The following is a 23,643-nucleotide window of genomic DNA, read 5'->3' on the forward strand; positions in this document are numbered from 1 at the left end:
GACTTATACCCCTAAGAGTCATGTCCCACATAGCAGGGAAGGTGGTGAGTTTATTTGCAGGGTTGGCTGAGACAGAGGCCACATCTGAGCAATCAAATAGGTTCTCTGGGGGTGACTCTTAAGCATAATTATAAGTAGGCTTGACTTCTCCTTTGCAAGAATAAGTTTCATAAGGGCAAGCCCCAAGATTGAGTGCTTGACTTACTAAATTGTGGGAATATCAGGAATTTCCTAGGTTAGGAAGTTTAATATTTCCACATCTTTCCCCAGTCCTTCAAGTGGACTTTGCAAATACATTTTTATTTTCTGCCCAAAGTACTCTGGGGTGCATGGGGGTATCATATTAACTTGTACAGATGTCATCCAATTTTTTTAAAAAATAATACAAATTTGGAAGGAATAGCTAATGCATTCTCTGTTTTTCATGACAAAAAGCAAGATTTCAAAAGATAATGGCTGGATGGTGTGATGGGTCAGAATTTACAGATTGAAATTTAACAAAGACTCCTGCCCTTGGGTTCTAGTTGTTGCACAAGTATTGGACAGGGGATGTTTGTTATGAAAACAATCCAGGGTGTGTTCGTAGCAAGTATGCTGAGTTCGAGCCAGTAACTTGATGTGGCTCTTAAAAGTGCCAATGTCATCTTTACTACTCCTTGCATTGATAAATGGGTTGACCCAAGGCAGGTGCAAGTCCCATAGTTCTCTGCTGTGATCCAACTACCTTTGGAACAATGTGCTTCATTTATAGGACCATGTTTTAATAGGATACATGCTGAGGAGCTTGGCCAAGATGATAAAAGCCTGGGGAATAGCTTATGAAAAACTGCTGAAGAAAACATGTTTACTCTATAAAAGATGGAATTCTGGAACACTTTAGTGTCCTAAGAAAAAAATGAATGGCTGATGTCTAGAAGAAGGCAATATTTATACACTAGAAAGCAGAACTAGGACCAAGGATTGGCAATACCTATCATCCCCTCTCTGGCTACATCCTTATCATTAATCTCTTACATCCTCTCACTCGCTTTAACATCCATTCTTTGTCCTCAACAGATCTCTCATCCCTTAGTCTCTTCCTGTTCTCCAAATCCATCACCCCCCTTTGTAGACCAGAGATGCCTTGACCAGCTATCTTAATGATATTCAGTCCCCAAATCCCTGAGCCCTAGAATCCACCATTATGCATACAGGACAGTTTGTGACCCTGGATCATCCCTTTCCTCTGCTTCTGTTTCTGTCTCCTAAGGCAAAACTTTGCCGATTAGCTCCGTGACAAATCCATGCTCTCCAGTGTTGGTGGAACTTCAAGCTTGCCAAACTTCTTTCGTTCATATAGGCCATAGGGCAGCTCTAAACCTTTCTTCACTTTTTAAGCCCAAAAGTATACTCTAGACCTCTCTCTCAGGTGGAATAAATGGTCTCCAATTGGATGTAAATTTTCCTCTTCAGCATTTCAAAATTATATTGTATGTTCACTCTTACTTTCTCTCCTTTTCTCCATTCTCAGAAAGAAAACAATCTCTCCTCCCTTCCAAAGTTTGCTTTTCCGCATGGATTTTGATAATCATTTTCTCTCATTTCCTCTAAAACCTTGTTTTATAATTCATCTCCTCTCTTTCCTCTCTTCAAATGCTTTCTCATTGCTGGTTCCCTCCCCCGTCAGTGGACATGCCCAAGCATTTTGGGGAAGACTAATTGTGCAGCAATTGTTTTAAGATAAATTGGAAAGAGGACAAATTAAGTCAGAGAATCCAATTAGTAGGTTTTCTCCAGAGTCCATGTAAAAGGCAAAGGGACAACCTGTCCAGGGTAGTAATATAAAGAATGAGGAGCAGAAAATAAGTGAGACTCAGAGAGGATTGTTTTCAGAATGACTTCTGGGTTAGTTGTTATTGGTGATTTTGCCTTATTTTCTCTACTGATTTGTTGGTTCCTTCGGGGCAAAGATTTGTCAGGTTCATCTCACTTTCCTTCAAAAAAAATCTGGCTTAAATGAACGATTAGAATTCCCCACATGGATTGTGTAGTGGTGCTAGGAAGCGGGCGTGGGGTGGGGTGGGGGATGGGGGGTGGAGGGCAGGGCAAGCTGCCATCTAGAAGGTATTTTTTTGAAAAAGAGTATAGTTTTAGGGAAGAAAAAGTATCTCCATATTAGTTGTCTGTCATATTAGTTTTCTGTTGCTGCTGTAACAAACTACCACAAACTTAGAGGTTAAAACAACACAAATTTATTATCTTGCATTTCTGGAGATCAGAAGTTCGAAATTAAATGCATCTGGGGTAAAATCGAGGTGTCAGCAGGACAACTTTCCTCTCTGGAAGCTCTGGGGGGAGTTGTGTGTCATGGCCTTTTCCAGCCTCTGCAGGCTGCCTGCATTCCGGTGCAATGGCCAGTGGGGTCTTTCATGGCACATCACTGACCCTGACTCTCTTTTGCCTCCCTCTTCTGCTTATACATCCATGTGATTAAGTTGGGCCCCCTCGTATAATTCAGGACAATCTCCCCATCTCAAGGTCAACTGACCAACAACCTTAATTTCATCTGCAACCTTAAATTTCCTTTGCCATGTAACCTAACATTCCCAAGCCCTGGGGATTAGGATGTGGGCATGTTTTGGGACCATTATTTTGCCTTCACTATCTTGGACAAGCAGCATCTGCATCGCCCGGGAGCTTAGAAATGGAGACTCTCAGGCCCCAACCCCAGCCTCTGAATCAGAATCTGCATTCTAGCAGGATCCCCAAGTGATTTGAATGTACTTTAAAGTTTAAGAAGCCCATGTCTAGATTATTTCTAGGATCCTCTCCTCTTTAAACTTCCCTTGATTCTATGAGAACTGTAATTTTTTCATCTTTGAATCTTCCTTCTTCCTTCCAATCCTGGTTTCCTGCTGAGAAAAAAAAAGGTTAATTTTTATTTGTACCCCTCATGTTAATTCCCCAAAGTCAACCAAATAGAACATGACAATACCTCATGCGTATCTCTTGCTGGCAAAAAGTAGATGTTAGAAAAGGCAATTAAATTATGGAATTATCCATGATGCAAAGGTACTGGTCTGCAAAGAATATTTTCTTCCCCAAGAAGATTCATGGGAGAACTGCCTTCATTAATGATTAGATAGTATTAGTGGCCGAGCAAGTGAAGCAAAACTTACACAAATGAGCTGTTTTTAAGGCGTCTCTGATAGGCTCAGCATTTGGGAAATATGACCAAAGTTGATTATAAAATTCTTTCAAAGTTGCAGGAATGGCAGACCCTTAAGTAACACTGGTTCACATTGAAAAAGAGGTTGCTGGCTCTTTGATTGTTTGCCTTATTATAGGCATAAGATTTAGCTCTCCTCTAAGATTGCCAGCTCCTCAAGGCTGGGGACCAGGCCATGTAGAGTGTCTGAGACCTAGATGGTACTTCATAAGTTTTGGACTTGAATCCATTAAGCTTTTTAATACTGTGTAATATTTTATGCAGAATTATAGATGCACTGAAAAAAATGGATAAAGAAAACTGGAGTATTGCAATGACCATCTTACTAGACTCTGCCTTCCTTTTATTCATTCATTCATTCATCCACTCAGCAAACATTTATGAATCATCTGCTAAATGCTGCCCATTGTTCTAAGCCCTGTGGTTTTAAGATATGGTCCCTGTCACTAGGTGCTCACATCCCAGCGGAGCCAACAGTCACATAGGTAAATAATTACGGCAACACAAGTGTTAGAGCAGGTGTGTGGGCGAGGCTCCTGGGGCTCCCTTCTCCAGCCTGTCATTCACCTTCTAACTGGATTTAGCTTTTAAACCTTCCATTTCTTCCCTTTGCCACTTGGATTAATTCACAACTCGTCTTTGACTTTATTGTTTTTATTTCAAGCCCTAGCTACTAATGTTGCCTCCAGGCACCCACCACTGTTGGAAAAAATGAAACTATCTCAAACTAGTGCAAGTGAAAAAGAGGCTATTGTAAAGATCTGGCAAGGTCTCACCGGACTTCAGGAAAAGTGAAAGAAGCAGGAAAGGCAGGAAGTGGGCAGCTCCAAGACCAGCACCTCTCCATGGCCGGCTCTGGCTTCTCTCCCTTTGTGTTGGATAGTTCAGTCTCCCAAAGCAGAGAATCTGATGGGCCCACTTTGTCTTTTCAAGCTGGGTCATGTAAACTAGTGCTCCCCGCCCCCTTCCTGACCATTGCAATTCATTGTCACTGCACTCTCAGGGCTTCCTTCATAGACTCACTTAGCATGGGTGGCAGTTCTGTATTTTTATATTTGTTTGTTTACATCTGTTTCCCTCTCCACTTTGGCAGTGACTAGTACAGTGCTTGATCATGGTATGCATTAAGTAAACAAATAAATGAAAGAATGAAGAAAAGCACATGTTGTTGGCCACCTTAAAAGTGGGCTTCCCTGTGGTCTCCAGGCAGCTTGCGGGGGAAGGGAAGACTGAGGGGAGAGTCTTGGGTCCGCTGACCCCTCAACAAGGCTGCAGGGGGAAGGAGATTCTCTAAAAAGAGGGGTAAACAGGGCAGTCTCCCCCAAATAAGTATTGACCCTCTTTCTAGCCACGTTCTTTCAATTTCAGAGGTGCACCCCTCCTTTACCCGTAAAGAGACCCCTTTCCTCCATGACTCAATGTAAATGTCCTCCCTTTTCTTTTTTAAAATTAATTAAGCAGCTAATATATGCCAAATTCTATATAAGGCACTTTATCTGCACCATCTCTTCATTTTTACGGAGACTCTAGCAGGTGATGTCCTCATTTCCCAGCTCCAAAACCAAGTTTCAAAGATTGAAGTAGTTCAATCAAGGTGATAGAGCTAGCACGCGGCATATCCAAGACCAGAACGTAGGTCTGTTTAATCCAAAGCTCCTTCTAGGACTTTTGGCTTTCCTCTATAAAGTAGTCTCCCCTCCTCAGGCAAACTTAATTGCTCCCTTCTCTGTAGTACCACAGTACCTTGTTCATAAAAACTGTACAGTGTTTTTTACATACTTCTAGTTATAGCTGTTTCTGGCCCCTGCTACACTGTGCCTCCTTAGGTCAGGAACTGTACCTTATTCTTCTTTGTATCCTCAGTGCCTGTCTCTTAGGGGGAAGCCTCAGCAGGATAGGCCGTTACTGTGCTATTTCATATTTAAAAATCCATAGAAATGCCAGGAGTACCGTATTATACAGAAGTAAAAATGTAAGCATTAAAAAAAGTCTCATATTCTTCCAATCTCTGTTAACAGAAATGCAGAGAATATCTGTATGTTCTCCTTACCCATATAATTTCTATGTCACATCAGAGTCAACTGAGAACCCCCTCCTTTTATTGTAGATAGTAGCTGCATAATGGTGGAATGGTTGGTGCACGCTGGTGGAGTATTCCATCAACTCAAAACAGCAGAACATTGTAACTACGAGCTGGTGTTCTCTCAGCAAATATTTATTAAATGCCTACCACATGTACCATAGTAGTCACATGGCGATGGGCATGGCATTTATACAAAAATGATTAAGATGAGGAGTCTATGCTCACATTATTTACCATCTAGTATCCACAATATCTGTACAAACACCTAGAAGATAAAGTAGAAAGTGGTGAGTGTTAAAAGACACTGTGACAAGTGCTATGGGGACTGAAAGGAGGAAGGGATGACTTCTGGCAGGGAGGATCAAGGAGGAATTTGTGGAAGACATGGCATTTCAGCTGGAGTGTAGGATTCAGACATGCAAATACACTTCAGGTCAAGGGAAAATCTCAAACGGGTGGAGTGGGGAAGTCAAAACTGGGATTAAAGAATTTGTCTGTGAAAGGGTGGAACAAGAGAAGAATTTGTAACAGTAGGTTGGAGCCCAGTTATTGATGGTTTTGATGCCAGGTTGAAGAGATTTAACTTTATTCAGTTATTGCAGGCTCTTAAGGAAAGAAATAAAGGGATCATAATTATACTTTAGGAAGAGCAGTCTGCCAGCAGCCTCAGAATGAATTTGCAAGGGAAAGACTGGAAGCAGGAGGAATATTTATTTACATTTATTGGATAATTCTGGGTCTTTACCAATCACACAGCTGTGTAGGTGGATTGAAAACTTTGGTCAGAATCCTTTCAAAACTCAAACATAGTCTAAGTGACTCATCAGTAAGCCAAGAATTTCTAAGGAGTCATCATAGGCTCAATAAATGCACGATGTAAATGAGGAAATCAGCTAACAGCTCTTAAACCAGACAGCTCAGGTATAGGGGAGATGAAATGGGGAGGTGAAACCAAACAGCGTCCCTGAAAGCCACACTGCCTCTGGGCTTAGAGTGGGCAAAATGCCAGCAGGGCGGGGCTGAGGCAGAATGGGAAGAGCCTGCAGAGGCCAATAGGAAAGCCCCGGGGAGAGGAGCGAGCCGGAGATTAACACACTACTCGGTAAAATCAAAACAAGTTGGGAGGTGCAAAAGGCGGGTTTCTAAATAGCAAATTGAATTTGCCAACCCACATTTAAATTAGTAGAAGCAAAATGGGGGAACGTGATTTTGGAAAGGCAAAGCAGTTGTTAAATGATCCCCAGCTAGCTAGCCCCAGCAGCCTCTGTGCTGCCCACGGGGCTGGCACAACTGGACTACTGTTGACGGCCTGAGAATCCTTTAGGGATGCAGTCAAAGGCAGCTTCAAATGGTGGGCTTAGGTGTGAAGCTGCAGCGGCAGGCAACCAGCTCGGGCTGTGCCAGTGAAGTAAAGGCTGTGTCTGAAGCAGCGCCAAAAGCAGACTCTACAAAACAGCTGCTGCAGCCTTGAATGTTAGGAGTTTTCCATATGCAAGCTACCGTTAGTCACGCACTGATAGAGCTTTACCTCCAGGAGCATTTGTCCTCAGAAGCTTCATTTCCAACACAGCCTCGCTATGCTACCTTTGTCATACCATGCACCCCTTATATTTAAAGCTACTTCAAGATGAGGTCTTTTTTTATAGAGAGATTTAAATGCTTGTATCTTTTATAATGATTCTGCTGTGCCATGAATAGTGACACAGTGAGGTTACTGTATCTGTGTGTGCATATGTGAATTCACACAAGCTCTCCATCTTTCTCAAAGACATTTTCATAGGAAAATAAATGTGGTGCATTTATAAATATCAAGGCTGAGAAGCAATGCTACTCTCCTCACAGTAGCCGAGGCCCGTGATTAAAGCAGAAACAGTTCGTGGCCCAGAAATTCACTAGAATTCGATATGACTGTGGAATATCTAAGAACAGGTTGAAATCACTTTTGTGGGGTTTTTTTTTTTTGTTGTTTTGTTTGTTTTTTACTTTTTTCTCGTTTCTTTAAAACTTAGAATTCCTGTCTTAATTAAGTATCTTCCTCTGGAAATTGTATGCAATATTTGCAGTTAGATTTAATGTCAGAACTCAGCTATTGACAGTTTTCTAAGGACACATTTAGAGGTAGGAGATATGAAATGGCAAAGATGGAAAATGTTTTCCACATGTATCTGACCACAGTTGTGCACTTTTTTCCCACCTTTTAAAAGGAGATCGGCAAGAGTAGTATCAATGTCTACAATGGAAGCGTCTCTATAAACAGTAGTTACATTATGTTTTGCTGTAACATAATAAAACATAGTATGTTTTGCAGGGGAGAGACCAGAAGCAGGGAGAGCAGTTATTTTATGTTTATTCCATAGTTCTGAATCTTTACTGATCACACAGTTAGTAGGTAGAGTGAAAAAACTGCTCTAATGCAGCTATTCTGTAGGTAAAGTAATTATTAAATAAGCATGGTATTATTTAGTAAAGCATGCCTGATGGGATAATGATGATGGTATTTTATTAAGAAATTTCATGTAATGTGAACCAAACCATAGTGTCTTGAAATGCTCAAGTTTTATTTAAGAAAAGAATTATATTAGAAGTGTAATTAAAAAAAAGTTGTAAAAATAATTTTTTTTTGTTAAAGTAATTTTTTTATATAACTCCAACGTACTGCAACTAATAGACAAATATTATTCATTGTTGGGCACACTCTGTTAATGACTTTCTTGGGCTGGATGCAGGTGTATTTTGTGCGTCTTCCCATCTTGGCCTCTCTTAAGAAAGAAAAGAAAAAAGAGAAGAGAAGAAAAGAAAAAGAAAGGGAAAGAAGGGAAGGAAGGAAGGAAGAAAGGAAGGAAGGGAAGGAGGGAGGAAGGAAGGAAAAAAAAGACATTATCTTTCCTAACATGAAGACTGAATGAGAAAGGACAACTCAACAAAAGGATAGCTGAGGGAAACTCACAAGACCTAAATCCTTTGCTTGATCCTGTCCCTGCCCATCTCTACCAGCCTCTTGTACTCTAGATACCTCACCCTGGGCCTCCATCCATTCTTGCCTCCAGCTAACTTCCTTATCTATGCCTTGCTCCTCACTCAAGTTGTTCTCTCTGACTAAAACACTTTTCCCCTTCCCCTCCACCTATCTCTCTCTTCTTAATTGCCCTTCAGATATCATAAATACTATTCCTATTTATCAGAACTCCCTGTCATATGATTTTATAGCAGTTGTTGCAGTTTGTAATTATCTATTTATTTGTGTGATCACTTGATCAATGTGTTTATCCCCTTCTAATCTGTAAGCTCTGGGAAGCCTGATGCCTTGGCACACAATAGGCATTCAAAAATATTCACTGGGTGAAGTATTAAAGAGGGTAAAAGAAAAAGTGGGAAAGAACTAGGATTTGAAGAAGTTAATTTTTTTAAAATATAGATACCAAAAAAGCTACGAAGAATCATAGACACTTGGGAATAGAAAAAAATTTCTTGAGTTGTCTATATACAAATATGTAGGAAGGTAGGTAGGTAAGTAGATAGATAGTTAGATAGAGTCCTTGGTAAAACACACATATTCAGCGTTTATGAATGTTGAGATGCAGAAACAGCTTTCTAATTTATGGTATCAGCACCACTACAAATCATGTACCTATACTTTGTGTTCTTTGCTCATTAGAATCTAAATACTGTTACATACAGCTTCTTATATAAACTGCCTGTTTTCTATAATAATCAAGAAGCTGAGTATACTGCTTAATTAAATGTTCTGGTCAGTAGACTCACATCATACTTGTTGTATCCATATGATACATATCTTTGTATCTGATTACAATAAACTGCATTTAGCTTTAAACCCAACAGGTCATAATTTAACATTGATGACTCTGAAACATGTAAAGATTTTGCAGTGCTCTAGTAGTCATCATTATGGATACCACTTACTTTTGCACCATGCAATATTCTACTGTTTGTCAGTAGCAGCTATAGAAATCCCCTTGATAGAAAGCTGGGTGAGTCAGATTTTGTTAAAGTAGATAGAGCATCTGGTGGTAATTCCAAGTTCGATGAGATAAAGGTCAATTAGTTCTTATAGGCAAGAAGAACGGGTGCATGCTAAATTTGTCTAAGATATATATATATAGATCATTAAGCATTAATATATCCCTTAGTTCACATATATATTTGCTTTTACTATGTTTTAAATGTTTGACTTTTGAAGTGTGTTTAGGAACATTTCCTGTATTTTAGCTAAGATTTACAGTCCAAAAATACAATGTCCTACATCGTTTTGACTCTATAAACATTAACAGAGTTTCACAATACAATTTGTGAGGTTTGTGATAACTGGTTCCACCCTGCAGATAGAAAAGCTGAGGCATGAGGCTATTTCTGCTAAGTTTTCCAAGGAGTCAGTGGAGAGGAGCACCTGAGATACAAACCAATTCCGTGTTCTCACTGAACTACAGCTAGTCCTTGGGGATGCAAAACCAGGATTGGCCTTTCATACTTGCTACTAGAGTCCTGTATTAGTTAGGGTTCTCTAGGGATATAGAACCAACAGGAGATATCTGTAAATTTTTATAGAATTTTTATAAAAGTGTCTCACACAACTGTGGGGATGTAGGAATTCAAATTCCATAGGGCAGGAGCACGAGTTCAAATTCCGTGGGACAGGCAGCGAACTGGCAACTCAGATGAATGTCTTCATTGAACTCCCCAGGAGAGGCTGGCTGGCTAAAGATAAAGTGAGACTTCTCTCTCTTCTCCCTTAAAAGTCTTCAACTGATGGGGTTAAATCCAGATGATTGGATAATTTCATGTCAGAAGTCCCTCCCTTGATGTAATTAGCCACAGATGCAATCAATTGATTGATGATTTAATAAACCAGCCTTCTGGTTTATTAACCAGCCACAAATGTCTTTGCAGTACCCGTTAGGCCAGTGCTTGCTTGACCGGACACCTGGGCACAATCACCTTGTCAAGTTGACCCATGAACCTAACCACCACAAGTCCTAACAAGGAGATCTTTGAAGAAATGTGACATAAATAGGGTATGAGGGTAATAACCCGATGACATTTCACTGGTCTGAAATGCCTTGAGTATGCTTGGATAGATTAGTAGGCTTGTCAAGGCCTTTCTAACAGTTATAATTCTACCCAGTGAGACATTCACAGATGAAAAATATTTAAAGTATTTACCTTTCGTTTTCTTTTTATTTATAGATTTATGCAGTTCGATCAGTTGTTCCCAACAAAAGCAATAATGAAATTGTCCTGGTGCTACAACAATTTGATTTTAATGTGGATAAAGCAGTTCAAGCCTTTGTGGATGGTAGGTATACATTTCCCTGAACCTGAAGATGTTAGAACTAAATATCCCATATATCCTGTATTTTTCCTTAAGTGCACTGAATATAAATTAGTTAATTTTTAATTAATAGCTTCAGTTCTCATAAAAATATGCTGGGTTTTAAAACAAATGCACACTCAGTAAAAGCAGAATTGGGAAGTTCTTTTTCCCTCAATAAAAAAAAAAAAAGTAAATAGTTCCTAAAGAATACCAATTATAATGTTACTAATTCCATTGTCACCACTCATTCTCATTTGCTATTAAACAAATCAAAATGAGTCCTTTATGTGCTGGTTTTCTTGTGAATGGAAGATAATGTACTTCATTCCACACATAGAAAGCCTTCTCACCTGTTCAACTAGTTCAGTTCTACTTAGCTTTATGACTAGAATCCTTGAACTTGATGCTTATGTAGTCTGAGAGGACTGATTTACCCTTTAATATCTTAGTTTTGATTTTGAAATTTCCTAATTAGTCAGAATAATACTTCATCTTATTTACCTTTAGAACCTTTTGCTTCCTTAAAAAATGTTTTTTTCAACAGTCTTTTGCCTGGTGTTATTATAGAAGCTAAAGTCTTTCTCAGGAACATGTTTATCCTATACATTTATAACTTAGGACTTTAGAGTTCCTGAAAACTGGGAAAATTTCCCTTTCCTAATCAAAATGAAACAAGTTCCAGTTATGAACAAAGATCTCTCACCTGCCCTTAGTTACCATATGTCATCTGTCCTGGTATTAGCTTCTATTTTGTAAATATGGTCTAATTAGACATAATCTGACAAATAAGATCAGGCAAGACCTGTCAGCACATTTCTCAGTTATGTCCTGTTTGACCTTTATTTATCTGGAATGGTTTATGTACTTTTTTTCATAGGGGTGTAATAATCTTGAGTTTCTGTAAGTATAGTTGTATTTCAGGGCAAAGCCTTGATACCAGTAAAATGTTCACATTCTGATATATCTACAGTCAAGGTTTAGTGTCCTAACTGAATTAACAAATGATTATCATTCAAAATAGACCTGCAAGCACATCCATGCCTTTCTTAATGTTTTTTCTTTCTTCATATACAAGCAGATATAGGATTTTTAGTCATAGGAAACAGATAGCAGAGAATATGATATTCATCCAACTTTTCAGTGTTAGGTGCAATTTGTCTCAAGAAAAAATTTTGGAAATATAAACATAGTAGCTCAGATAAACTGTCTTTTCAGGTTTCACTTGCCTACATCATTGGCATGGAAAAAATTCCCTCCACCCCTACTTGGGTTGAGATCCCACATTTCCCATCTTTCCCATTGTCAGCATTTTTATTACAAAGGGAGCTAGATGAGATACACAGATGCACAGTAACTGATAGACAGTCATTGAAATCCCTTGTATTCAAATGGATCACCTTACTTGTCCTTCTTGAAATTCTCACCTTGTTAGTATTGAGATCTCATTAATAAAACTTACTTATTGCTGAGAAAATCATTTTGGTTGGGAACCAATAGGAAAACACCAAAAATCAAAAATATTTGTTAGGAGTCCTTTACAAGGAATATTGAAAGCCACAATTTCCAAGTGGCTCAAAAAACGCCAAGCAGTTTCAGTCAAATTAAAATTTAATAATAACAGTTTCAAAATCCTTTGTAAATATGGATATTTCTTCTTCAGAATTACTCTCTAAAAGCTCATTGTCTAAATTACAAGTAGACTTTATGTCAAAATATGAAAGTTAAGGGAGTAATTGAATATAGTAATTGAGAAAGCAGTAAGCAACTCATCTCCTTTCTCTGATTAGAAAGAACAGTATTTAACTTTTCTTTAAAAATATTGAATTGTATTTAGAAAACTGAAGCTTTGCTGTAAGTAGGAATTACCCTAATAATTTTTAATTGCAGTTACTTACCAAGAAAGATAGTGAAAGTGACTTCCTAAAGGTCTTCTAAAGGAAAATACTGTGAAACATTAATTCTTTGGGAAAATTAGAGGAAAGACCAGTGCAGTTAATAAAAAGTCTGATATATAGCTTACTTTTAAGTGTAGTCTTATTATTTCAAGTACATACAACTACAGAAGTCTAAAAAGGCATTGAATTGGAACCTTTGAATACATGGGAATAATTAGCCTGCCTAAACATTAGGCAGAGCAATATGTTGGCTTTCTGCTTATCTAACAGCGACAGTATACTCAATAATTGCTACCTAGTAATTTGAAATTTGTCATAAATAAAGACCAGGCTAAAGTTTATTTTTGTTTAGCCCACAAGCCCTTTGTAGAGAGCTATTAACGTAATAAGATTGTATTGAGAATGCTTAAAATTGTTAAAAGAAGACATTTTAAACACTCACCCTCTTTTAGAAGCATCTATTTCTATGAAAACAACTGTCATACTGATTATCAATAACTTAGTATTAAAATTACCCCCAGCATAGTTGGAATGAATGAAAAAACTTTGTTAGCCTTATGTGGAAATATTTGTTGTAGGTGAAGAGTGAAAAAACATTATTTAAAAAATGTTTTATAACTTAATCAGGTTAGGTCTTCCCTCTGAGTCAGTGCAGTTCCATGTATGTATGGGAACGGGATTTGACAGAACCTGGAACTAAACCTGTCATTTGATGTACTTCTTTTGTTTCACTGTGGAAGCCTTATAAAGACTATACCCCATCCCTTTCCGTGGTGAGTAGAGCAAAACTAACATCATATAATCTGTCTGCCTTATTACCCTACAAGTTGTGAACATAAGTAAAAGTGTAAAAGAGGAGCAATGGTCAAACACAAAGCTATGATTCACATGGTTAATAATATTCAAAATCCCATGTTTGGTCCAGAAGATTATAGGTATTTTTATTCATATATCAAACAGAACAATTTTAAATCAACCTATGGCGATGAAGCTAACCCTCAAGATGTATTTCATTTTCTCCAAGACAATGTAATGATAAAAAAGTAAGCTACATGTAGAGGGGCTTAAGATTTTGATAAAACCAAGATCATGCAGTGAATTAAATGAAAATCTAGGAAATAAAAAATGAAACTGGCATTTTTATTAAGGTAGGATGTATCCAAACAAATGAAAAGGCCAAAAAAAAAAAAGAAAAAATTTGCTACTGAGATGTAAAGACAGAGGTGAATTTTGTGAGGTGTTTTATTACATGAAAAATGTTGAAGATTCTTTGTCTTTGTCTAGGCAGTGCAATTCAAGTTCTAAAAGAATGGAATATGACAGGAAAAAAGAAGGTAAGATTAATATTTATTGTGAATTAGTAACTCTTCAATCGAAACCTTCATGGTTGTTATCATTTTAACAAGGCGGCCAATTTTATGTTTCTTTCAAATATGTGAATAGGTACATTCAGAAAGCTTCCAAATTCATGACACATTTAAATTACCAGTCACTCTTACCACTAATACCCTTGCTTTCTGTTCAGTGTTTTTTTGTTTTGTTTTGTTTTTTTATTTTTTACCACCTGGTGTGCTTAAGAAGTCTCAGAGGGGTATGTGTGTGTGTGTGTGTGTATTTATGTATTAAGGAGAGCTGGAGAATTCAAAGGATTCAGCATATTAACTTGCCTGAACATATCCTGAAGCACAAAGGAAAAATCTAAGAAGTGTTCTAAAAGGCAATTGAAAAGCTCTAAATAGATTTTCACTTGTTTCTTCAACTGAAAGAATCTGTCCAAGGCTGCCCTAAGATACTTTTTTGCTGAGTCCTAAGCTAGATCTTTAATTTAAAAAAAAGAAGAAAAGAAAATTCCTTAAAACCATAGTAAGTAAGGGAATTACTTTCTCTTCTTGAGAACATTAGCAGATGGTCCTTGAGAACAGAAGGAAGGAGATTTTGCTTCACCATTCAAATTATTTTTTCTCTGGTTACAAAGAGCCCGTGACTTCTGGGCACATGTGAAGTGTGTCTGTGTACACACTAGCCTTCTCATGTCTCCAGCACTTATGCCTTCCTGATCTTGTAAGCATGCCCACTCACTCCTATAAGGCATAACTTACCTTTTGTCCTTGGTCTGCAGTCTGTTTCATGACTATCATAAAGAGTCTGCTGCTCTGTCCTTTCCCAGTCCCACTGTCGTACAAGGTCGCGTGCTCTGGGCTTCCCAGAATATATACAAGGTGCCAGTCTGCCTTTCCGCACAAGGGAAGATCACAGGCCTGAGAAACAGGTTTTAAACAAACAAAAGCAGTATTACTTTCATAAAATCCAAGATTACTGAAATTACTGGAATCATTCTTTTCCCCTCCTTTTTTTCTCTCCTCCTAGTTTCATGTAAAATAGAAAGAATTATGAGATTTCCTATAACCTTTGTAAGGCTCCATCTTTGATGATCTCTGCTTATCTTTAATCATAGCTTCCCAGGCTTCTCTGTGTAAGATGAAGATGCTTCACAAGTGATTGAAAGGCAGTATTTACAGTTACATGGAAAAATTTCAAATGTGTAGTTCGGGTATTAAATTTCTTTGGTCTGAAAAAAAGAGCAAGCAGCAGCTGCAGACCCAACTCATTACTGCATCTCTCCTTTAGTGGTTCAGTGGGAAGCTGGTCTCCCCAGCCCAGTAGACCCGTGGGTTGCAAACCAGAAGCCAGTGGGGGAGTAGGTTTCCCGACCCTTTCTTTCATCAGTGAATGCACGTTTCTCACCTGGAGAAGCACTCACTTGCGCATGATTGTGGTTTCAAAGGAAAAGAAAGGGAGTGAAAAGAGAATTAAGAAAACAGTTGCTTTTTATTTCTTTTCAAAATGTGTTCAAGGACAAAGCCAGGGCTGGTGTACAGCTGGTACTTGCTAATTCAGCAGGCAGGTCCGGGTCTGTCCTGGTAGATCAGGCATCGTTTGGATTGGGGCCTGTAGTATATTGATTGTTAAATATACTGAATCTCACTGATTACAAAACCAAAGTCAAATAAAGCATACAACATAATTAGAAACAACATCTTAATTTCCTGTATGTTATTATATTTTCAACAGAAGGGCACTTCAGGAGAAATACAGTAAAACTCGGCCATATTGTGATAAGTGGGGTCTAAAAATTTCAGTTGGTAAAATGCAATACTGTGTCATTTTGAGGTAAATGAAATGAAGCCTTGTAAAGCTATCCAGTTAGTAGCCAGGAGGTCCAGGGATCAGGTTGCACAATCCAAATCCACATGGACCCAGCTGCGGTTTGCTATCATCCAGCAGTGGTTGTCTGCTCTGGCTTAAATATTGCTAGGGATGGTTATGGGTCCTGTGGCTGGCTGGGACTTCCTGAACAGTGAGAGCGTTCCAGGAATCTCCTGGTTGTTGGGTTGGTGGCCATTTCATAGACCCAGCCTGGACTTCAGGGACCTACCTTCCATTTCCTCATTTTGCAAGAAGGCGTTGCCTGCCTTTTTCCTACCAGGCCTCCCCCCTACCTACCCTCCTCCACAGTTTGAAAGGAACCTTAGTACAACCCCCTCTCCACAATCCTGTCACCACTTTCAGAATCAAGAGCCGGTTTCCAGTGGTACCATAACTTAATTCAACTTATTTCAATGCAGTTATTGCAAGGTTTTACTAGATTACAAGTCACAGATGTAGATCTTTGATTTGTTCAAATTCTGTCTCAGCCATTTAAGCCATTCGTTGATACTTTTTCCCTTTCGGGGAGCCTTTTGGTTTACTATGCTTATGACATAAAAGTGTATACAACTTATTGTAGAAGTAGGACATTTAAATTAATTTGAGTGGATAATAAAGAAGTAGGTCTTTCCACCCATTCTATTAGAAGCCAGAAAACAAAAAAAGAAGATATTTTGATTTCTGTTTCACTTTTTATTTCAAGGGTCTTTGCTGAATAATATTACCATCTCATTTGTTTCTCATTCTAGAACAATAAAAGAAAAAGAAGCAAGTCCAAGCAGCATCAAGGCAACAAAGATGCTAAAGACAAGGCAGAGAGGCCAGACGCAGTGCCCCTGCAGCCACAGCTACCACATATCCAAAATGGCCACGTCAATGGCTATGAGAAGGACAGCTCGTCCACTGATTCTGCCAATGAAAAACCAGTTCTTGACCCTCGTGAGAAAAAGATCTCAATACTCGAGGAACCTGCAAAGGCAATTCGTGGAGCCCCAGGTCAGTAATTCTTAAGCTGCTTAGGAAGGCACAGAAAAGAGGAGAAGATGAGGAAAGCCCATGGTGGCAGCCGTTGCTGCTGCCCATAGATTGTTCTGCAGTGTACACAGATTCAGACAGTCTTCCTGAGGCCAGCACATGTGCAGGATAGTGAGAGGGTGTACGTAACAGAGGCTTTCCATTAATGCACTGAGGCCAAAGAATTAATGCTCATTCTAGCCCTGCACCAAGTCAGAGGATTTTTTTCTAAAAAAAAAACAAACATATTTCTAGTCTGTCTGTATGAGGGCCATCAGGAAAATTCCAGTTTAAAGAAATTGTCCTTATAACCACCTTTGCTGGAATTCACCTGGAATAAGGGGAGATAATAGTTGACAAAAGGAAATGTTATTAAGTGGTTTCTTAAGGGTAGACCAAAATATTTTAATTTCTGGTATTTCCTAGTATGCAACAGACCATCATCTTCTGGGGTATTAGAATTTGGAATGTTTATTTATGCTACAGCTATACAATAATTAATCTACAAAAAGCTACTTCTTAATAATCTATATGACCTTGTGTGTATCATTTCATCTCTGGGGTCCTGTTACCTTTCTGTACCAGAATTACTAGATCAGGGGTTCTCAACACTATGTGGCCCAAAGCCTCATGTTTAAAATAAATCCTAAAATAAAATCCATAGGTAATATAACCTACTTACAAACAGAATTTCAATAAAATAAAAATATAAGAAGTTCAGGATCAACTGAAATAGAAGACCTAATGAAGTGGCCAGATGTTCATGCCTACTTATAATGAATCACTTCTCATTTACAAGAAGTAAGATGATAGTCAACTGAATACTGTGGATACTTTTTTTATATTTGGCATTTTGAAGCAAGAGCTAAAAAAAAAAATTTTTTTTTTTTTTTGCATGCATGGAATCACTGAATGTTACTGGTACAAATGCAGACTGACGTGGATCTATTGGTTATCAGCTCATGTTATGACTGGTGGAGTGGTTGACAATGTGATTTTCCAAGTGGTGAAAAACTCTTGGTAAAGTTCTGAACACCATAAAATACCATCTTCCCTAAATTTACACAGTAGTTGAATCCTGCTATCTAAGATTTATTAAAACTGTGCAAAAAATACTTTGTGTTTATATGTATAGTAGAGTTGAGGCCTAGGCTCACCTAATTATATATTTTTTAACAATCATGAATGTCCAGAAGGACATGAGAAAGTTCAGGAGGCAGGGCAGTTCTTTGTTGTGCAGGATATCCCTGTGATTATAAGTAACCCAACATCCCCCTCCCCATTTCCCCTCCCCACCCCACACACACACACTCACATTCATTTTGATAAACATTGAAACTACCCCCTCCATTTTTCCAAATGTCTCCTAGGAAGTGGTAGATCCCTCAGTGAGAACCACTGCACTAGATGACTCCTGAGTTTACTGAAACTACTTGCACATTCAAAGCACTGTGCTAGATGCCACAGTAGATTCAGAGAAAGATAAGGTATGGTCTAGGCCGTGGTGAATCACATTCTGATATCTTTGAAGAGTTGGCTGAAGGTACATCGATGAGTTTAGGGTCTGAGGAAGGTAGGCAGCACATCCAGCTGAGTGAGCCAGGAAGATTTCATGTAAGCAGTAGATATTGAGGGAGCAATAGACTTTGAAGGGTTAGAGAGGACTTGGACAGTTTAGAAAGAAGTAGGGTGGAAGGGAAGAAGATGGTGGCATAGAGAGGAGTGAAAGTTAGTTAGTCCCCCCAGAGCAACTACTAAGCAACCAGGAACAACTAGTAAATGATCTGGAATAACTGCCAGGGGACGACCCTGACTGTCCACACATCGTGCATCGACCTGAACTGGGAGGAATGCCTGAGATCACAGTGTGGAATCTGTGAGTAGAAACTGAGGATCCAAGCTGGGATCCCCCTTCCCCCATGGCAGCTCGAATGGCAAAGCCTCACTGTGATAGAGAGCAGCACTCTCTGAACAAGCGAGTATCCCTCAGTCCAGCTTCACCTGGGGTTTTAATTGGCAAACGTGGACTGCTCAGTGCAAGCTGCAAATCCACAACAAGCAGTCAGAGACTTTTAGTGATGACTCACCTTAAAGAGCCAGGGGACTTCTCTGTCCCGGAATGGGGAGCCCAGAGGACTCAGTCTGTCTCTAGCTGATGGGTGAAACTGGGGGCCATGGACTGACCTTGAAGCAGAGCTTTCTGTTCCTTTTTCTGTCTCTCAACCTGAGTGGCTCAGTGGACAAAGCCTCAGCCATTTTCAGCTCGCAGTGCTCTAACCCAGACAAGGGTGGAGATAGCAGAGTCAGAGAAACAAAGAACCTATTTAAATGCAAATGAAATCTCCCTGGGTGGGGAGCAGTTATCTTCCTTAAGAGGAAAGAGGTGGTGCCCAGCTCTACTACGCACCTTCTGTTCAGAACCAGACCCCAGAACCTGGAGGAAAACTGCACGATCCACACTCCCTTATACCAATCAGGAGCTACAGGCTGACAGGCACCACCTGCTGCGCAGGTTAGAAAAAGCACAGCAGCTTGAGGCCTCACAGTGTGCGTCAATCTTCTAAGACACACCCTCAGGAAAACCGGATACTGAATATTTCCTCCTTCTGGAACCTGAGCTTGTTTTGGTCTGGGAAAACCTGATTGGGGTAACCAAGGAAATCAGATGCCTAGACAACAGAAAACTACAACCTACACTAAGAAAAATGAAGTTATGGCCCAGTCAAAGGAACAAACTTATACTTCAACTGGATATAGGAATTGAAACAACTAGTGCTAAATCAATTAAAAAAGTTTAGGGAAGATATGGCAAAAGAGATGAAGGCTATAAAGAAAACACTGGGCGTATATAAGGTAGAAATCAAAAGTTCAAAAAATCAACTGGCAGAATCTATGGAAATGAAAGGCACAATGCAAGAGATGAAAGACACAATGGAAACATACAACAGCAGATCTCAAGAGGCAGAAGAAAACCCAGGAACTGGAGAACAAGGCACCTGAAAGCCTACACACAAAAGAACAGATAGAGAAAAGAATGGAAAAATATGAGAAATGTCTCAGAGAATTCAATGACAACATGAAATGCATGAATGTATGTGTCATGGGTGTCTTGGAAGGAGAAGAGAAGGGCAAGGGGGCAGAAGCAATAATAGACAAAATAATCAATGAAAATTTCCCATCTCTTATGAAAGACATAAAAATTACAGATCCAAGAAGCCCAATGTACCCCAAATAGAATAGATCTGAATAGGCCTACGCCAAGACACTTAATAATCAGATTATCAAACGTCAAAGACAAAGAGAGAATCCTGAAAGCAGCATGAGAAAAGCAATACATCACATTCAAAGGAAGCTTGATAAGACTATGTGCGGATTCCTCAGCAAAAACCACAGCGGCAAGAAGGAAATGGTGTGATATATTTAAGAAACTGAAAGAGAAAAACCACCAACCAAAAATCCTATATCTGGCAAAACTGTCCTTCAAATATGAAGGAGAATTTAAAATATTCTCTGACAAACAGATAGTGACAAAGTTTGTGAACAAGATACCTGCTCAACAGGAAATACTAAAGGGAGCACTATAGACAGGTAGGAAGACAGGAATGAGAAGTTTAGAACACAATTTTGGGTGATGGTAGCACAGCAATGTAAGTACACTGAACAAAGATGACTATGAATATGGTTGAAAGAGGAAGGTTAGGAGCATGTGGGACACCAGAAGGAAAGAGGAAAGACAAAGACTGGGACTGTATCAGTCAGTGAAACCTAGAGTGCTCAACAATTGTGATAAAAGGTACAAATATGTTTTTTCACGAGTGAGAACAAATGAATGTCAACCTTACAAGGTGTTAAAAATAGGGAAGTATTGGGGGAAAATACAGTCAATGCAAACTAGGGACTATAATTAACAGAAACATTGTATTATGCTTCCTTTATGTAACAAAGGCAATATACCAAAGCAAAATGCATGTAAGAGGGGGGAATAAGAGAGGGGCATGGGACTCCTAGCATTCGTGATGTTTCCTGACTCTTTATTCTACTTTAGTTTAATGCTGTCTTTCCTTTTGGTACTTCCTAGTGGTCATGTTTGTTTTTTGTTTGTTTGTTTTGTTTTGTTTTTGTTTGTTTTTTGTTTTTTTCTCTTTCTTTTTCCTTTTTCTTTTGTCTCTCTACCTTCTTTGACGCTTCCTCCTGCTTTGTGGAAGAAATGGAGATGTCCTTATAGAGATAGTGGTGAGGGTGGTGAACACATAAATATGTAACTATACAGGGAACCATTGATTGTTTACTTAGGATGGAAAGTGTGGTGGATGAACAAAACCATCTTAAAAAAAAACAAGTTGATGAAGAAACCTTGAGGGCACTATATTGAGTGAAATAAGTCAGACACGTGTTCTAGTTTGCTAATGCTGCCAGGATGCAAAACACCAGAAATGGATCAGCTTTTATAAAGGGGGTTTATTTGATTACACAGTTACAGTCTTAAGGCCGTAAAGTGTCCAAGGTAACACATCAGCAATCGAGTACCTTCACTGGAGGATGGCCAGTGGTGTCCGGAAACCTCTTTTAGCTGGGAAGGCACTGGCTGGTGTCTGCTCCAAAATTCTGGTTTCAAAATGGCTTTCTCCCAGGACGTTCCTCTCTAGGCTGCAGTTTCTCAAAAATGTCACTCTTAGCTGCACTTGGGGTATTTGTCCTCTCTTAGCTTCTCCAGAGCAAGAGTCTGCTTCCAACGGCCGTCTTCAAACTGTCTCTCATCTGCAGCTCCTGTGCTTTCTTCAAAGTGTCCCTCCTGGCTATAGCTCCTCTTCAAAACATCACTCATAGCTGCACTGAGTTCCTTCTGCTTGTCAGCTCATTTATATGGCTCCACTGATCAAGGCCCACCCTGAATGGGTGGGGCTATGCCTCCATGGAAATTATCTCATCAGAGTTATCACCTACAGTTGGGTGGGGCACATTTCCAGGGAAACACCCAAAGGATTCCAGTCCAATAAGCACTAAAATGTCTGCCCCACAAGATTGCATCAAAGGATATGGCTTTTTCTGGAGGACATAATGCATTCAAACTGGCACAGACATGTAAGGACAAATATTGCAGGGTCTCACTGATATAAACTAATTATAATATGTAAGCTCATAGACATGAAATATAAGTTACCAGGATATAGAACAAGGCTACAGAATGGGGAGCGGTTTCTTATTATGAGCGGAATGTTCAACTAGGGTGAATGTAAATGTCTGGAAATGAACAGAGGTGACGGTAGCACATTGTGAGAATAACTAACAGTGCTGAATGGTGCGTGAATGTGGTGGAAAGGAGAAGCTCAGAGTCACATATATCAGAAGGAAAGTTGCAGGTTAAAAGATGAAAATGTATAAAACAGTTAACCTTGTGGTGGGCATTGTTGGTGATTAATTGTACAAATATTAGAAATCTCTTCCATGAACCAGAACAAATGTAAGACTCTATAACTAGAAGTTAATAATAGAGGGGCATATAGGCAAAAAATATACCTATTGCAAACTACATACTACAGTTAGTAGTATTTTAATGTTCTATCATCAACAGTAACAAATGTTCTATACCAGTACTCTGAGTCAGCAGTGGAGGAGGGGTGGTTAGGGGTATGGGAGGATTTGAGTTTCCTTTTTTTTTTTTTTTTTTGTCTTTATTTCTTTTCTGGAGTAATGAAAAGGTTCTAAAAATTGAAAAAAAAAATTAATTGTGGTGATGGGTGCACAACTGTATGATGGTACCGGGGACAATTGATTGTACACTTTAGATCTTTGGATGATTGTATGGTATGTGAACAATCTCAATTAAAAAAAGAAAGAAATAGGGGCAACTTTGTGTCACACTTCTTACATTGAACATCTACTATATATGAGGCAATGCCATCCTCTGCAAAGCCAAATTGGAGAAAGATACAAGCCCTTCCTGGGATGAGTTCAGTTGGGCAGGGGAGGCCTGGGTAGAAGCAGAAAACCTCTTGGTGGCACATACCAAACCGAGGACACAGTGAACGTTAAATAACTGATACATGATGTAACACACTTGCAAGTTCTTAAATTGCTCACAAAGTGCTCATTATCTTCTATAAATATATTTCCTAACAGCCCCATCAATAGTGAATGCTGTAATTCAGATAATCCTTACTATGAGATGGTTACTTAAACCAGACTGACCAATAGTGACCACAAAAATAACTTGGTTACATTTTGAATCTGAATTCTCCAGGAATTTTTGAATTCAATTTTTTTCTGCCCACAGTTTTGAGAATGTTTTGATTTATAGCTGGGACGGGAGAAAGAAATTAAATAATCGAGTGGCAGAATCCCAATTTCACTTGTTATTGCTTTCACATGAATTACTTTCAAAATCTAATTACTCAAGTTGCTGTTTTGTTATCAATCATAGGCTAAAAGCCTACCTTATATATTTGTTCATTTACTTATAATTTATACCTTCTTCCTAAAACAATTTCAGTAATTCTATCAAGTATATGACATTAGAGCAAATGCAGGGTAGGAGTGCTCCATTTCAGAATGGATGGCTGCCTTGAAAGTTAAGTACTCGTCAGGGGAATACTCTGTAAAAGGGGGCTTTTGTAAACACTTACATGAAACTTTTTATGAAGAATTCTTTGTTGCATAAGGTGTTCCAGTATTACTTCAGTTTTCTAAATTTAGCATGAAGGCATTGAGGTATATATCAATATTATTTGTTAAGGTTTACTGGTTCATTATAAATCTCTTTACTTCATATAAATTTTTCTGTTATAGAATAAATGGTGACAGTGGAACGTTATAAGATATTTTACAAAAGGAGATCCTCCTGTTTCATCATTAACTTCATTAGCAGCTCACTTATTATGATCATATATTTTAAAACGAGTTTGTAGCT

General features: G+C 38.9%; 1 protein-coding gene across 6 annotated transcripts in view; it reads left to right on the forward strand.

Moving 5' to 3' along the window:
- SPATS2L (spermatogenesis associated serine rich 2 like) overlaps positions 1-23,643 on the forward strand; it is a 194,604-nt gene that overhangs the window by 110,422 nt on the left and 60,539 nt on the right. For all 6 annotated transcript variants that reach the window (XM_037849410.1, XM_037849411.1, XM_037849415.1 and 3 more), the window contains 3 exons: positions 10,494-10,602; positions 13,800-13,849; positions 16,472-16,718. In XM_037849410.1, coding sequence (XP_037705338.1) covers positions 10,494-10,602; positions 13,800-13,849; positions 16,472-16,718 — 406 coding nt within the window. The remainder of the gene's footprint in view (positions 1-10,493; positions 10,603-13,799; positions 13,850-16,471; positions 16,719-23,643) is intronic.

This window comes from Choloepus didactylus, chromosome 9 (assembly GCF_015220235.1).
Source record: "Choloepus didactylus isolate mChoDid1 chromosome 9, mChoDid1.pri, whole genome shotgun sequence".
Lineage (NCBI taxonomy): Eukaryota > Metazoa > Chordata > Mammalia > Pilosa > Megalonychidae > Choloepus > Choloepus didactylus.